At 36.8% G+C, this 17483-nt stretch overlaps 2 protein-coding genes across 2 annotated transcripts; one reads left to right on the top strand and one right to left on the bottom strand.

Moving 5' to 3' along the window:
- Nucleotides 1-453: 453 nt before the first annotated feature.
- pole3 (polymerase (DNA directed), epsilon 3 (p17 subunit)) lies at nt 454-2276 on the bottom strand. Its single transcript, XM_065266837.2, has 4 exons — nt 1852-2276; nt 1406-1491; nt 1198-1316; nt 454-1076 (listed from the first exon to the last, which is right to left on the bottom strand). The coding sequence occupies exons 1-4, from the start codon at nt 1915-1917 to the stop codon at nt 904-906; spliced, it is 444 nt and encodes a 147-aa protein (XP_065122909.1). The 5' UTR covers nt 1918-2276; the 3' UTR covers nt 454-903.
- Nucleotides 2277-13155: 10879 nt separating this feature from the next.
- ccn1l1 (cellular communication network factor 1, like 1) lies at nt 13156-16417 on the top strand. The gene is made up of 5 exons (XM_065266925.1): nt 13156-13402; nt 14077-14284; nt 14662-15006; nt 15341-15543; nt 15647-16417. The coding sequence occupies exons 1-5, from the start codon at nt 13328-13330 to the stop codon at nt 15956-15958; spliced, it is 1143 nt and encodes a 380-aa protein (XP_065122997.1). The 5' UTR covers nt 13156-13327; the 3' UTR covers nt 15959-16417.
- Nucleotides 16418-17483: the final 1066 nt, after the last annotated feature.

Genomic DNA, 17483 nt, shown 5'->3' with positions numbered 1-17483 from the left:
TACGTCACGACCACATGTTAGCGATTGGCTTTGGCAGATCCTGAGTGACTCTGGGCATATCCAATAGTTTTAAACTTCAACAATGGACCCTCCTTAACGGAAGTAACGCTTTGCTATGGAGCGTGGCCAGACTCTCTGTACAAATGAAATGAATGTATGAGAGTCTGGTTATACCAGGCTATGTTTATGCTGCCATAATTTAAAAACGCCATGTACTGTCATCTTAACACATCAGTGCCATTGTTTCTCAATGCATACAAGTATTGTTTAAGGTCTGTAAAAACTAAATTGTCCTAATATAACTGAGGCCTAGTCCTGGGATTCCTGGCTTAATCTAACCCCTATCTGGCAAACTGCTTCATAGTGAGTGGTTTAGTTTGAATCCTTACGTTTCAGAGAAAGGCTGTACATTCAACTTTGATAAGGCACAACACTAGTCACGCAGATGAAAAATAATGAAAAACTGAGCTTTATTAAAAGCTTCCAAAAATATTTCATGGTACAAAAACTGGTATAAATATAACAGTGTAAGCACAAGCATCTGACTTGATTTATTCAACCGCAATACTCTGGGTGTACTTTTTGACAGAACAATTCAAGAATCCTTTTTAGCCTTCATCACAAATCACGATCTCACAACTTTGTCTATCCACCTCCAAAGAGAATGCTGTAACTTTTATTGAAAACTTATGGATACTGCAGTTAATTAACTTATATACAGATCTTGTTAACGTACAGCACCACCTTAAATCCATCTATAGAAATGTGGCCACATTTTAACAACATTAAAGTGAAACTTTTGTATTGGGTACCACAGACTTCATAACCAGCCAAGTGCTTACACTTTCCCTCTATTAAAGTGGACATTTCTGTTATTTTCTATTGATGGAAAATTAATCTGTCTCAATTCTCCACATCCTCTTCGTCCCCTTCATTTTCTCCATCCTGTTCCTCATCCATGTGCTCGTCTTCCTCTTCATCTCTACTTTTGTCATTCTCTTCTGTCCCATTTTTCTTCTTGTCCTTACGTTTCTGCTCCGATGCTTCCTTTTTGCCTTTTTGGCCTTTCTTGTAGGCTGATAAGAAATATGGAAGTGTCAAATAACTTAGTGCCCTGTACATTTCTCACTAGGTAATCAACATGTAGTGTTGGTGTGAGAATAAGATTTTAAAATAACTGCTACATGGCAAACATACCCTCAAGTGCTTCACGTAAGGGTTGTAAGAAACGCTCAAACTCCATTTCTTCCATTGCTGCCATCACATCTCCAGCGTTGAGGGTCTTTCTCTTTGCTTTCATAGCAAAATTGTTTGCACTGGTGTCAGAAAATATTTTATAAGTTGCTAGCATAGATTTTATAACACAAATCCAAACTTAAGCGGTTATAAATCATGGCTTGCTTACCAAGATGTTGCATAGAGAACGAAAACACTCGCTGCCTGAGAAATAGCTCGTCTTGCTTCTTTAGACACATTTACTCCATCTGGCAACTGAGAAAAAACATGGAGATGACATACTTAACACCAAAACATTGGGATACATAATTTTTTGCAGACGTGTAAATTAAGAGTTTAAGGCTATATCGTAACTTAGACTTAATGGTCCGGTTTCACAAACAAGGTTTAGCTTAAGCCAGGACTATGCCTTATTTAAATTAGGATATTTAAGTCACTTTCATAAAAATGTCTTCAAAAAACATTACACGTGTGCCTCTTTGAGACAAAACAATGGCACTGGCATATTTTACAAGATATGCCTGGGCAAGGTATTTTCAGCTAAAACAATTATTTTATTCTGACAGTTCAATAAGCCTTGTCAGATGAGCATATTTTAAATAAAGTGACACTTACCGCCTCCTTGATGATCCGCGTTATAACAGCATTGGGAAGATTGAGGTCCTCTGGTCTTTCGGCCATTACACTGACTAAACACTTAAATTAGATGGTGTGTAATTTCTTATATAATTCACTTTATATACACAGGTTTTGGTCTGTTTAAACACTCGCGCACAGTGCAACGAAGCTAACACACTACACTCCCGCGAAAACTGCGTTAGCTTAGCCGTCTATTTTATCAAAGTGAAACAACAACAGTTCAAAATAAACGACTAAAGCCCGTTAGATAACGAATCTCGCTGTGTTTACTATGCATACGATATATGATAACTCGATTTATCCCAGTATGATTTTGAAAGCAACGACCGAAGTTGACAAAAGCTAATGTTTCTCAACCCGCTTCATGATCCAAACACACGCGCTTGACCTTTCACCTCTTACCTTCTATGACGTCTCAACCAATAGGATGCGTTTGCGTCTCTGGAATAAATTGTTAAACGTTTTATTTAAATTCTTTATTATACTTTCTTTTTTACATGAAGAATACATTTATTTATTTAAAAGTGTTTATGTTAATCGAAGTGTAAAAATGCAACTTTGCCGTTTGCTCTGTTCGATGATATCATTTGGCTTGGCGGCTGTTGTTTTGGGACGGTCTCCAGTATGAGCTGTTATGATGGGCTATTAAATCAACAGCTGGCAAACAGTGTCGTTTATCTGCATCTCAGATCGTGTGAAGTGTAAGCTCTATGTCAGAATGGACCTCGGGCATTACAATCTAAATAGGAAAAGTTTTTTTCATACCAAGTTCTGCGTCTTGCTCTTCTTATCAAAAAAGCAATCCACACGAATCTCTTAATGTGTTTGTTTCAGCGTTAGCAGAGCTTTGCAGTAGTCACGTAGTAGTTCAGCACAACTGCACATTTTAACACGTAATGTGCATTGTAGCAATTTCATGCTTGTGAGAACAGTGTCAACTACAATTGTCAAGGGGTAATGCTTTCGTGAGAATGAATGTCAAACATGATGCACTGAGAGAAAGAGAAAATATGCATATTAAAATGTTTTATTTTCTGTTCTCATGATTTACAAAACTAATTTTACTAGATTCATTTATTTTCTTAACAATGGACTGTTAACTTACGTAATATTAATGATGATAATCATTTAAAGGGTAAATGAAAAAGGACAGGGCATGTTTTGTGTTTATTAACTTAACCATACGTTTAAAACCTGTATGTGTGGTCCCCTTGTAATAGTAGTTATAGCAAATTGCATGTGGATTTTTCCATAACGAATCCAATCTAAACAGACCCATAAAACTGGTGGGGGGCGTGGTGTCGTTTTTGACCACGCTTTATTGTTTGTCATACAATTGTGTCAACCACAATTGTAGTAAATGCTAAAGAATTTCCATGACTTTTTTCTTTGATGCCCATCACATGTATTGAGGTTATTTCCATTAGCTCAGACAGCGGTTAACATTTAATGCCTTGTTGCCTTTTTATTGACATTTGTAGAATTGCTTGCTTTTTTCTCACTGTTATACAGAAGAAGAAAAATGTAAGATAGGTAAATAAAGGTTGTGAGAAGTGTCATGACCACTTCAGCTTTTTTTATTTTTTAAATAATGTTATTCTAAATCAGTCTCAAATAGTTATAAATAATTATAATGTGTGGCTTCCGAAATGTTTTGGAAATGTTAAATACGCATAAAATAAGCATGGCATACAACGAATATTACAATATCCAATTAAACTCTAATGTTTGATGTGTTAGACTAGGTATTTATATTGTAGGAAAATTAAAGACTTTGTTGGTGGAATTTTGGTATCATGGTGGAATTGTTTAATAGCAACACCAGGTGTCACCACTAATATGGACTATGAGTTTTAATAGCAACAGTGTTAAAATCTCTCTTACATAATTAATTTCCCATGAGTAATCGTTTGCAGAGTGAAAATAATTTGTAATATAATTGTTTAATGCTCTGCTTATTGGCCTGAGGTGTCCAACACCCTTTAATTTGAAAGGAAAATGTCAGTAACCTTTCTATGAAAAACTGCCTTCTGCAGCAATTTAAGCAAAGTAAAAGTGTAACTTTCATAAAAACATAGCAGGAGTCTCATTTAATGCTAAGCTGTGTAAACACCCCAGCAGCGCAAATGAAAACTTATTAATTTTGAATCAACTGCACTATTGTCACACATTGACTATTTACATTGCCATGATAATTTTTCAAAAAATTGTAAAGCAAATAAACAATGTACACATGTGTTAATTGGCAATAAAGGAGAAATCTTGTCAACATTATGAACTCAAGATGAAAAAGTGAATTAATTATTTATTGGTGTAGTTACGTAAGGACATCCAAAAGCAACTTTTCTGGTACTTAAGTAGCACTTTACATGGCATACATGTTTTGTCGTTGTTGGTTTTAGAAAAATGGAAGGTTACCAATAAGCAAAGATGACAGGGTTTATCCTTTATGGATGATCCTTAATTGTTACCTTTAGCCAGTTGATCATGGGTGATGTAGACAAGACCGACATTATCATAATTCCTCCCTCTTCAGACTCACAGTCTGTAAGTTAACTCCTGTTAGGAACCGAATCTTTCAAACATGGTAAGGAGCGTCACATTTCCGGCTGACGTCAGAGGAATTCAGCCCAATCACAGTGTACAGATTGGCTGGCCAATCAGGGACACATAGCTTTTTTAAATCTGTGCGTTTCAGAAAGAAAGTGAAATCTGGAGCTACAAAAATGTATGGTATGTACACAAAATACACAAAATAATTTGCAATGAAAAAGGTGCCCTTGAATGTTAGCCTAATAAAATGAACAAGGTTTATTATATGCATTACAACAAATAAATAGTTTTTAACTGCATGAGCAGGAATGGGAATTCAATTATATCACCCATATAATAAAAATGTATACATTAAAAACAAATTGCTTATAATGTTACAAATTAAAAATTATAGGTATATGACACAATTGGCCATGGTACCAGCAAAGTGAGCACAAACCAAAACAAACTAACCCTAAACAAAACATGCAGGTACACAATATTTACTATAAATATTTATTATCTTTTTTTTGAGTAACTTTTCATTTATCAATCCAAACTTTTTTGTGAACCAACGTACAAATGTGCGTTGAAGGCACCTCTTTGATCGACTTTTTAAGATGATGCAAAAGTACACCCTTCATCCCATCAAAGCTCTTACTCCGGAGGGTAAACCCTTCGAATGGCTTACAGGACATGAGCCCATCTGAATGGAATGCAGGGCATGACTTAATTTAAGAGTCTTCGAAAGTTGGTAATTAAACAATTGCAGAGTCATTAAGCTATTTTACAATTTAGATTCCACAATAAAACCCATTGTTCAACCACTTTGGATGACTTTTACAGTGGTACTACTCAATCCATGGGAAAGTACAAGACGAAAATAGAAACGTGTAAAGGTGTCAGATGTAGACTAAAATAGTTATTTTTTAACCACAAAAATTGTTTAATAAATTTTTTTTAAGACCAAATTAAACATACAAGAATGGTACCAAAACATATACTGATAATTAACTTTCATTATTTTAAAATGCAAACTCTATATTAAGTAATTAATAGTTGCTCAAAAATTTGCTTCAATAACATGTCAGAAGACATTACAATCTATTTCTGTAAGAATTTTTACCTTCCGCCATAGCCATCACGTATTTTGTCTCTGAACATCAAGCTTCCACAGGTCAGTTTATACAGAAACATAGGAAGTCTGGGTTGCCTGGTCTCATTGATTTCCTCTTCAACTGAGAAAGGTTTGAATATAAACAGGAAAGTCTATCAATCATCCCTCAACAATATAAGTTCTCAGGAAAGGCAAAGAACACATTACACAACCAAACAACACATAAATATTGCCGTCACCGTCTGAACATTTGTCTGCAGAGATTCATATGCATATGACATTTGTGCATCTCTCAAAAGTTTAGCCAAGGACTCATGGCCTAGAAAGTTTGCTAAAATGCCAAAAACTAAAATGTAATGAATTGTATTACTAAATAAAAAGTAATTCATTTATTAGAAAACTCAACTGATTAACACCTGTGTTGACAACTATATCCACCCACAGTGTAAATATTCTACAGTTAGATAAGAAACTATTAGGCATAATATTCCCATAAGTTCTGCTGTTGTTTGTTCCACCTTCTAATTTGATATTTGATTCATGGCTTGAGGATTTTATCTTAACAAACAACCTTCGGTATTAAAGGGCACCTTTTGTCCGAATCACATTTTTACATCTCCTTTGGTGTGTAAGTGTGTATTAGTACGTTACGGATATCGTCGCTGTCCGAAGAAAACCACGTATGTCCATTTTGCCGATTTTGAGATTTTTCAATGGATATCCACGTTAATTTTCGTATACAGTATGCTTCACATATCTAAATAACCAATGAAAAGTTGTGAAATCATGTCATCTGATTTTCACGTATATCCATTTGGTGTCAAAGCTGTCAATCACACTGCGTATCTCCCGCCCTGTGGAAGCATCTCGCCGGTCTCGTGAAGTTTCATCGAAGCTCAGCAATGGATAGCCGAATAAACATGGCCTGGTGAGACAATGACTTTCCTTCATCGAGGTGAACGTTTCCCCCCTGACACCAGACGTACGTCTACGAGTGACAAAATTACGGTAGGACTGTGCAAACAAAGTAGCTGTCTAGCATTACCATGTCAGTGTATTGATTCATTGTCCCTTCATAGTTTGCAAGAGACATTTAATACATTTATAATTAATATTAAATGAACTAAGCGTATTCATCTGTCAATATGAAACGCGACTTGGCCATTTAATTAATGATCGGGAGAACGTGTATCGACCACCGTTACTGTAAAATATGAACGTATGTCCATTTAAACTCAATTTTGGTCAAATGTGGATTATATCATTACACTGGCAAGAATATGGTTACATGTAAAGATGCCGTACCAAGTATGACAACGCTACATTCAACTGCTTTTGAAATACTGTGTTTTTTCACTTCCTGAAAAGTAACCGTTTTGGACATACGTGAGTTTCATCGGGCAGCGACGATATGCAAAAGGTGCAAACCCCAAATCAAACGATGATGCGGGTTATCATCTCCAACGTAAATCTCTTTTCTTGAACTACAACAAACACACGGATTGTAAGCAACAGTTTACTTCCTAAGATAAGTGATGTAGACATATCCATAGGACTCACATAAGACTTACTCACTGTAAGTTAACTCCTGTTAGCATTGCATTGTGAGTGAATCTTTTAAACATGGTAAGGAGCGTCACATTTCCGGCTGGTGTCAGGGGTATTCAGGCCAATTACATTTAAACAAAAGTTTTTCAAATTTTTTTGTTTAAATTTAGCTTAAATAAATTGATTGCAACCACTTACCTTAAAAGTTGAGTAAATTGAATGAATACTTTAGAATACTTAAAATTTGGTGCTTTCAGGACAATTCTCTCATACTGAGCACTGGATGCTGAACATGGCACCTCATGGCAAAAAACTCTCTGAGAATTTGAGAATAAGAATTTTTGCTCTCCACAAAGAAGGCTATAAGAAGCTCGGTAACAACCTGAAACTGAGTTACAGTACAGTGGTCAGGGTCATACAAGGTCATACATCTTAATGTTTTCTGTACAGCACTTTGGGCTGTCTCAGTGACAGTAGAAATGTGCTTTATAAATAATAAACCAAACCAGACCATACGCCACACACAGCAACAATTCGTTTTGCATGGCCATCATCACACATGCTGGATATCTTCTGAGCCAAACAAGTTTTTATTTAAGTTTTGTCTCATCAGGACATGGTTCCAGTAATTCCTGCTCTTGGACAGGTTGTCTCCAGCAAACTGTTTGTTTGCTTTCTTGTGAGCCAGCATCAGAAGAGGATTCCTTCTGGGACAACGGCCATTCAAACCCAATTGTTGTAATGTGCTGCGTATGCTCTGAGCACTGACAATCTGACCTTCTGCTTCTTCTGCAACGCAATGTTGGCAGCACTCATGCAACTGTTTTTGAAGGCATCTTCTGCACCTGACGCACCGTACAAGGACTCAACTTCTTTGATCGCCTCTTGCGTGTCCTGTTCTGAGTGGAAACTTGGAAAAAAGAGGTCTTGGAAAACCTCTGTATGACCCTGACCACTGTACTGTAACTCAGTTTCAGGTTGTTACTAATCTTCTTATAGCCTTGGCCATCTTTGTGGTGAGCAACAATTCTAATTTTCAAATCCTCAGAGAGTTCTTTGCCATGAGGTGCCATGTTCAAAATCCAGTGCTCAGTATGAGAGAATTGTACTCAAAGAACCAAATTAGAAATGCTCTAATACACAAATGTGTAACATGAGCACGAGGAATAAGACATGTGGCTTTTCATGGATATTCATCTATTATCACTTAGGATGTACTAACTTTTGTTGCCACCTATGTTAAGTTATTTTCAGAGGACAGTAAATCTATATCGCTGTACAAGCAGCACATTGACTACGCTATAATATATCCAGATTTAACTTCTATAGTATTCTTCCTTAAGAAACGTGAGGGGTGTACTGTAGCTGTGCTTTCAAATATATTTTTTGTGGGGTGGGATGGGGGGTCTTTAACTACTAACACTATTGAACCTGTGATCCAAATTAAAACTAGATACTGTTGTTGTGCCCCATTTACAAATGTTCTCAAGATTGTTATTATGAGAAGGAATGTTACGGTCTTGGGTGCAGCAAAACATTAAAGGAGATTTTGTGTAAAGCGATTGTGTAACTGAATGCTTGTCTTACCTAATATTTGTATGGATTCCATGCTTCTTATTTGGCTCTTCTCAGCAGCTGTTTCAATTTTAATAGATCTGTTTTTTATTTATTATGGAACAAAACGTTTCTCCAGATCACCACTCTTGTTTTCATTGACTTTCATTGAATTAGTCAGTATATGAAAATTGTATTCATGTCCACAATGTGCTATATTCTTCAAAGTTGGGTGTTCTGTCTTGAGGACTCCCCACCTTTTTATTATTAATTACAGTAATTAAATCACGCACAGATAAAAACTGTCATTGAACCTTAGCTCTTTGTTGTCAGAACAACCCAAACATTGCCTGCAAACTGGCATCAATGGTTACATCAACCCTGCCTCAAATCCTCCTTTAAGCAGGGACCTCATCTTTACCCATGCACCTATTACACCTCATATCTACTGAACACCTGGAGATCTTGTCTTTCACAGAGAACAGTTTTGTTGTTGAACATTTGGGCAATGAAGGAGTGGAGGAGGTTGGTTGTGTTCCCCTACGACTGTCAACACCTCCATTTCGAGGGAGTAAAAGAACTCAAACTGAATGAATAACAGGCACTCAAAAGCTCACATGAGTGATGAGAAGCAAATGTCTGAATAAAGCTCATTGAAACACACCTGTGGAGAACATCACCTTCACCTGGATGAACTTCTGCCCTATTTATGAGGTTAAGGGGCCATAGACCGTAATGCAAGGAACTAGATCAGATGTGAATTCAGAACAGAATGATATTGGATTATCTTTAAGTCATTCCCAACCAGGGCTTTATGCATCCCAGTGTGCGCTTAAAGTCTTTGGAACATTGTTACTTCATAATAAAATTTGTATGTTACAAAGTTAACTATGGCAGAAGGTTTCGTGTCTGAGGCGAGACTCCCAAAATGGACCTTGGCTCCAAAATGTTCCAAACAGACGTCATATAAGGGATGTCGTTTTGCACAGCACTGGCAGTGGAAAAAGAGAGGATGCTCTGTCCACATTGGACACAGGGCTCATCAGAGGCAAACAAACAGAGGCGGCTCTGTGATGATGCATGAGTATGTCAAAGAGAGTTGAGCGCCACATACAGACCAGCTAGTGTAGGGTCAGACAGCACTTCAACTTCTCTATCCATCACTCAGAAGTGGGTTACCACACACATGTGGACCCTACTTGTGAGGCTGAAGTCTTATAATCTAATAATGTGATCTGGAGCATCAAACTTTGATTTCAATCACAAATTTCACATTGATTTTGAGATTTACATGGCCTTATTAAAGATATCAAGGTTATATTGTTCTTTAAATCATGTAGAATATTTTATATAAAAAATATTAAATCACAAAAAATTCTTCAGATTTTGATGAACTGATCTGTTCTCACTATTGGTCTCAAACATGGTGCCCATGCGGAGTCAAAGCACATTCTATTAATAGCCTTAATTTTAATATTTGTTACATATTTTTATATGAGCTTGGCTTCTTTTATGTATTTTAACATGATAAAACATAAAATAAAATCAACGTTTGAGTAGACTATATCAAAAAAGTAGACATCCATTTTGGTAGCCCTTGCTCACAAAAAGGTTGGAGACCCCTTGCAAGTCAAATGGAAATCTAAGGAATCTCCAAATATCCGCACACATACACAGTTGTTTGGATTCCTGTTGAGTCTACCTTTTTTAGTCCTAACATAGCTACTTTAACACTGCTGCCAAACAACAAAATCCTCAAAAATAATTCCTATCCACCGCTCCGCGATTTCCCCAAAAGTGATTTATGAGCATTCCTAAGCGAATCGGCAAATTCTGTAAACTCTCTCGTGAAAAACCGTGAGGTATCCTTGGTATCTGCTAAGAGTGTTTTTAAACCATGCTTGGTATTTGCTCGTTTTTTCAACCCAGTTTTCGACTCAACAAGAGGTAAAATCGTCTGATTATGTTGGCCTGAAAGTGGCATATTTTCCATATCTGCTCCCCACTGAACAATATCATAAGAGGTGTTATTGATACAACACACGTTTGTGTTGAAAAACGTGTGTATTTTGAAAAGACACATATTTGTAGAGTTAATTTTGGCTCTGGAGGTCTCATTTTTCCATAACGTGTGTGTGCGTAGGGGTCTTTCCAGTAACATCGTTTTTAAGGAAGATGTTGGATGTGAAATGTAACATAAGGTATACAAACATGCAAATAAGTCCATAGTAGAATTATACAGATTAAAATCCCTATGAATATGCTACCAGGACTATGAATATACATGTAGATGTAACATTCATAAGCATACACACATGAAAATATCTTGTTCCACATTGCAATCCAAGGAAAACATCTTCAAATATATCAAAATATATGTTTTCTTAAATTATGTTGTTTGATTCATACTGTTTTGGTTTCAACAAATGTAGTTTCCATTGCTTTGCACACTCTGTCTGACAAGTCTAAGTGTTACTATGGTATTCATTCTCTGTTGCTTTAACTTCTATATTTAGATGTGGTTTTTATTATTATGTCCTTAGGCAGACAGATAAATATCCACATACTGATTTCCGTGCAGTTTTGACATTTTTCTCTAACTAATGTACAGAGCTGACTCCACTTGACTGGTGGAGTCATGGCAAAGCTTGTCAAAACTTCCAGACATTAGTTGACAGAGGGACAACACACAGACATTTGAGTTGCTATCTTTATCACTCATCTTGCATTCCGGATAGCCATCAGTTTAGTCTGACAAAGAGTCAAATCCAAACTTAAAGTTCGAAGTTATAAGATAATATGAATAGGGTAATCTTGGACATTGGAAAATATGAGATAGCTAAACTCTGTGTACATATCTCACATATTACACAAGCCTGTGTTAATGTTGTCATAGATGGGCTGTCATGAGGTCTCAATTGTTGGTCCTGGAAGGCTGTGGTGACATCACAGTATACTGAAGAAGTCAAAAGTGTATGGGATTAACACTATTATTCATGTTTTATCAAGATAATTTAAAGTTTGTAGGCTAACATAAATTAAGAAAAAGACTTGTCAGGGTATCGGATGCTTATATTATTCATCCTGTTTTATAATAAAAGATACATCATTATAGTAATATACTAGTCAACATTTGAAGTGGATCAAAAACTTTCATCCAAGTTGTCCTAAGACTAGAACGGATATTGGGTATTGGTTTTAAGACAACTTTTAGGAAAGGTTTTGATCCACTTCAAATGTTGACTAGTGTATATACATAATATTTCATCATTATAGAAATAAACTATGATTCAATATTCAATAACTTATTCAAATTATTTGCTAAATCTTTCATATACTATGCAGTTATTGTGCCATTTTTGTATTTTCTGTAAGTTTACTTTCCATACACAACGACTTAAATATGGCAATTTAATAAACTAAATGACCCCATTTATTGTTATATATAAAAAGATCAAGAGAGAGAGAAAAAGTTTGGCCAGTGGTCACTAAGGTGAACTATGCTTTTCTAAGTAAGAAATGTCGGGATGATTTAAACCCCACCACATAACACACAACCAAATCTGTCAACTGGAATGCCAGCTGTTTTTTATAATCACCCCAAAAATATTTACTGACTTGCCCAGTCTTTAAAAAGTTAACAGGTTTTTGAACAAAAATTCACCATTCTTCTTACGTCAAACATATTTTTATATTTCTTTCCATAACTTTCTGTCAATTCTTAATTCTAAAATGAATTTAAGTTCATGACTCCACTGCACAATTCATAGAGCGCATGATTCACCAGTTCAGTGTCTCCTTGCACCTGTGTTCAAATTCAAGTTGATGACTCTGTTATCAGTCATTACAGCCATTTGGTGCATGTGTATACAGTATGTTCTGACGAATCCATTCAAATTTAACTTTCCCCTTTGGATGGCACAGCTAATCATCAGTTGAATGTCATTTCAGTCGAATTCACTACTTTCTGCTTGTAGTTCACACTTAATACTCAATCTGACACACTGTTTAAAGAAATGAATGAAAATTTCCTCTCTTGCTTTCCTTTTCCCTTTCAGTACGTCATTGAGCTTGCCGGCAGCTATGTGCCATGTGTGTGTGATGTCTCACCATCTCAGTGGTGAGGGCGAATGCCGTCTGACATACCGCCTGTGCTGTCTGCGGGAGAAGTGAGAGGGATTTCTCAGTGTGTGTGCGGGCTACTGGACCCCCCTCTGACCAAAATCTGTTTGCGTACCTTATTTCATAACATCACAGAGATTTTTCCTAAAAATTGTAAATGTAATTTGAGCAAATAAAAGTTAGTATAGCAATTAAATAATATAGTAATGTCCTCAAATACTTATTAAACTATTAATATAACTGACTTAACTGGAAAACATGTTTTCTTTTTCCCTCAAACGTTTTAACTGTTTTGGCGTGTATGTCTTAAGATGCTTGCTAAATCTTCTGTGTGTGATGTCAGAGGGGGCTGTGCATAGCTGTCTATAAAAGTGGCCGCTAAGGGAACCAAGTGGAGCACAGCTTTATGCATTCACCCATTCCTAAACAGACTCAAAGGGAAAAGTGCAGATTGCAAGTGACACCAGACGAACCTTTTAAACAGATTCTTTAGTTCTCACTTTCTGAGTTACTGAAAATCAGCATTGTAAATCAATTGAACAGAGTGCTCCTACATTTCCCTCAGTCTTGGATAAAACCATGTCACCTTTGAGGACCACACTGAGGCAAGGATGTTTCTTCACACTGGTGCTGTTGTCATGGACTGCTGTGGAGGTGAGTTTGGTTTGTGCTTGTTTGTAAATGCTCTTTCTGTCTGCCATTTCTGCTGACTTTGAATATTACTGCCACTTCTTTTTGGAAGAAAGTCTTACATAAGCTAAGAAGAAGATCCTGCCCAAAAAAACAATATTTGTTTGACTAATAAGAAAAAAATACTGTATTAATTATGCACTGTTCCTTTTTTTCTGTGCAATACACTAAATTTAAAGTTGCTTAATCACGAGGTCAGTTTTTTACAATAAGCTTCTGTTGAAGATCAAAGTGGTTTAGTTTGGAGATGAAAGGCAATGGATTTGCTTTTTGGCCTGTTTTTTTTTTGTGAGACTTTAGCTTAAAGAGCAGGTAATATTCTTGCATGTGGTCCAATATTGAGGCAGCATGAATTTATAATGACAATAAAGCAGCAAATCAGGTGTTAACCCATTAAATTACCAGGTATATTTCATTTATGCAATGACAAGCAGAATAAAAAGTACCTTTTTATAAAGTGTATGTTTTCTATCATCTTCCCATTTAAATTATTTTGGCGTGTTTAGAGGTAAGTTACACCTGCTAGGTGGGTCATGGAAAATATTTGGAAACTGTGTCTGAAATAATAAGTAGGCTAATGTATTTTAACAACAATCCTCGTTTTTACAATTCCTTATGATGACTTATCTCGTGTGCAGGGTGCCTGTCCACTGGAGTGCTCTTGTCCAACCTCAACCCCCTCATGTCCTCCTGGCATCAGTTTGGTTCTGGACCCATGTGGATGCTGTCGGGTCTGTGCCAGACAGTTTAACCAAGACTGCAGCGATAATGAACCCTGCGACCACATCAAGGGACTGCGCTGCCATCTAGGGGCTGAAGGAAACCCTGAGAGAGGCTTGTGTAGAGGTAACAAGGAAATCAATTATCTTCCATTTCTATACACAACCATAGTAAAGCTGGCAAAAAAATATGTGTTATTCTATCACTAAATATCAACCTCTTTGACGTCACCCCTCCCCCTTAAAATTTCTACCTTATCAAATTGTCTAAAGCATCGCATAACTTGAAAGAGAATTTAAAATAATAATAATAATAATATACATCATATCTTGATTTTTTTTATCGTTTTAGTTTATGTAAATGCTTGTTTAATCTTATTTAAAATAAATAATCTTGAGCCCCTTAGTCGGCAAAAGTAATGTGAGTGTAGTTGTACAGTGTGTATATCTATTTTGAATTGTATGTAAATGTGAATGAAACGTCTGTATTCTGCTGTTGTCTAGCTGAAGCTCTGGGTCGTCCGTGTGAGCTGGATGGTCGGGTATATCAGCACGGTGAAGACTTTCAGCCCACCTGCGAGCATCAGTGTACTTGTGTTGACGGGGTCGTCGGGTGCATCCCGCTTTGTCCGCAGCGCGTGTCTTTACCTGACCAGCGCTGTTCCCGCCACCGCCTCACCAAACTGCCCGGCCGCTGCTGCCACGAGTGGGTGTGCGAGGATGACAACAGCATCCATGAAGAGGACCAAATGGCAGACTTACATTCACGAGAGGATACTGACCTGACAGGCAACGAGTTACTTACTCCGTCAACAACGTGGGATAGCGGTGCAGGAGTCCCCTATCAAGGTAACAGAATAACCTGGGCAAAATTTTGATTAAATGTTTTTTTGATGCTGTTTTGCTTTATAAAGTAGAAAATTGTGAGATGTATGAACACATAATGGAAAGGGCTGTTTTATGTTTTTGGTTTAGTGAGCCTACAGCAAACGCCGAAATCTCGCGAGATGTTGGGTTTAGGGTTAGCGCTCATCCGAGTACGAGATCTGTCTATCGGAATTTGAAATACTATTCTATCTCTCGGTCTATTTATCTATAAACATTTATATTTGTATTACGCTATCATTCCATACCACATCTTTTCAACATTAAAAGTATTTTTGATCTATCTATTTATCTATAGAGTGGATTACATCGCCAAAGTCCCATGCCCTCCTTCCATCCACCTGCTTTCTGCAGGTCACCGATTGGTCACCATGCTCAACCACTTGTGGAATGGGCATTTCCAGTCGTGTTACCAACAGTAATGCTGAGTGTCGGTTGGTCAGGGAAACTAGACTTTGTCAGATCCGGGAGTGTGGAGACAACCTTACGCCATCAGTAAAGGTAATAAAGGTGTAATAAATGGCTTTCCCACACTATGAAGTGTAAGAGCTGTCTTGAAGTTGCAACACAGCCCTAACTTAACCTCCGCCTCTCTATTATTCAGAAAGGAAAGAAGTGTCAGAGGACCACACGACCACAGAAACCTATGCAGATCACGTTTGCAGGATGCTTCACTGCTCAGCGTTACCGGCCTCGTTCATGTGGATCTTGTTCAGACGGTCGCGTCTGTGTTCCTTCTGTGACGCGTACAGTCCGTCTACACTTTCACTGCCCTGGGCCAGAACAAGAGGACTTCACCCGCAATGTCATGTGGATACAGCGCTGTAACTGCAGCCAAAGAAACAACAGACAGGGCTTGTTCTCACAAACAGAGCTGATCAATTTGCCAAATGATATACACGTATATACACACTGATCGCTCAAGAACTTATTCATATAAACATATTCTCACGTTATTAAGTATGTACACAATCTTCACATCAATAGAAAATCTAATATAACAGCATTATGTACAGAACTTGATATGTCACATTTTCATTGGTGTTTTATCTTGTGGACACAGGGTGTATGACCATTATATTAAGATGTAATAATGACTCAAAACCTTTCTTGGTTTGATGGTAGACAATGACACATGTGGTGAAAAAAAGCATTTAAGTTCACAATTTTTATACTTAAATATAACATTGATATATGTCACAATTGTATTTATAAAGCCAGAATTACTGTATATACTGTAAATATGTATAAAATGTACATAGTTCTTGTATTTTCCTATTTATACAATGCTTAATTTCTTGTGAAGTATGATATTTAAACCTTAAATTATTTTGAGGTAAACAACAATATAGAGCAAATAAATAAATAATGCATATCAGACTTTTCATTTTGTTTAATAAAATGTATTACCAAAATATTTTTGCCTAACTTTTGTATTCTTTGTAACCAATAAGCCTATAACCTATTATACTAGTATTTTTGGAGTTGCTCACTCTAAAAACAAACGGTGCTATATAGCACCAAAAGTGGTTCTTTGCTCGTAATCATAGAAGAACCATTTTTGGTGCCATAAAGCATCGGTGAAGCACCTGTAAAGCACCTGTGTAGAACCATATAGGGGCCATATAGCACCACATATGGTTCTACATAGCATTATATGGTTCTACATGGGTGCTTCACTGGTGCTATATGGCACCAAAAATGGTTCTTCTATGATTACGAGCAAAGAACAACTATATATAGCACCGTTTGTTTTTAGAGTGTGTTATTGTGCAGAAAGTGGGCATACTTTATTATATGTCCTCCTGTGCTTATACAGCAGCACCATACTGTGTAATCTATATCATAGTATAAGAGTGTGGTTAACCATGGCTTAAATGCATGGTACTCTATTTTGTCTACCTAAGAGTTAAGTGATGTTTAGTGTGAAGGCCTAGGTAGCCTGTTCTGTATTGCAAACATTACAAAGACCTATCAAATACCACACACATCATTTCTGTCCTTCAGAATCTATGATTCTGAAGTCTATGAATGTACATGTGTCAGTTTTCTGATTTAGTCAAAGTAAGTTTTCTCAACATGATGAGACAGCTGGAACATTATATTTAAACAGCTACACTAAAGACCAGTTGCTTGACTCATCAAAACAACAAAATGAAATTATCACTGTAATTTTTTTCTTTTTTATCGCTTTCTCCCTATCAAACTCTCTCTATTTCACTGTCCTGCTTTATCCCTCTGTGTCTCTTTCTATCTCACGGAGAGCTGAGACTTTCAGCACTGCCATAACAGGGGAAGAGGAAATCTGTAAGTGTTTTGAGATGGTGCAGGATGGCAGGTAAAGATATGATGATTGGACAAACCTCAGTTCTAAAGAAGTTGAGACACTTTGTGAAATGTAAAATCTGAATGCAATATTAGCAAATCTCAAATATGTTCAA

This window comes from Paramisgurnus dabryanus, chromosome 5, assembly GCF_030506205.2.
Source record: "Paramisgurnus dabryanus chromosome 5, PD_genome_1.1, whole genome shotgun sequence".
Classification (NCBI taxonomy): domain Eukaryota; kingdom Metazoa; phylum Chordata; class Actinopteri; order Cypriniformes; family Cobitidae; genus Paramisgurnus; species Paramisgurnus dabryanus.
Note: the sequence above shows the minus strand (reverse complement) of the source record. Positions and strands in the feature narration are given on the sequence as shown.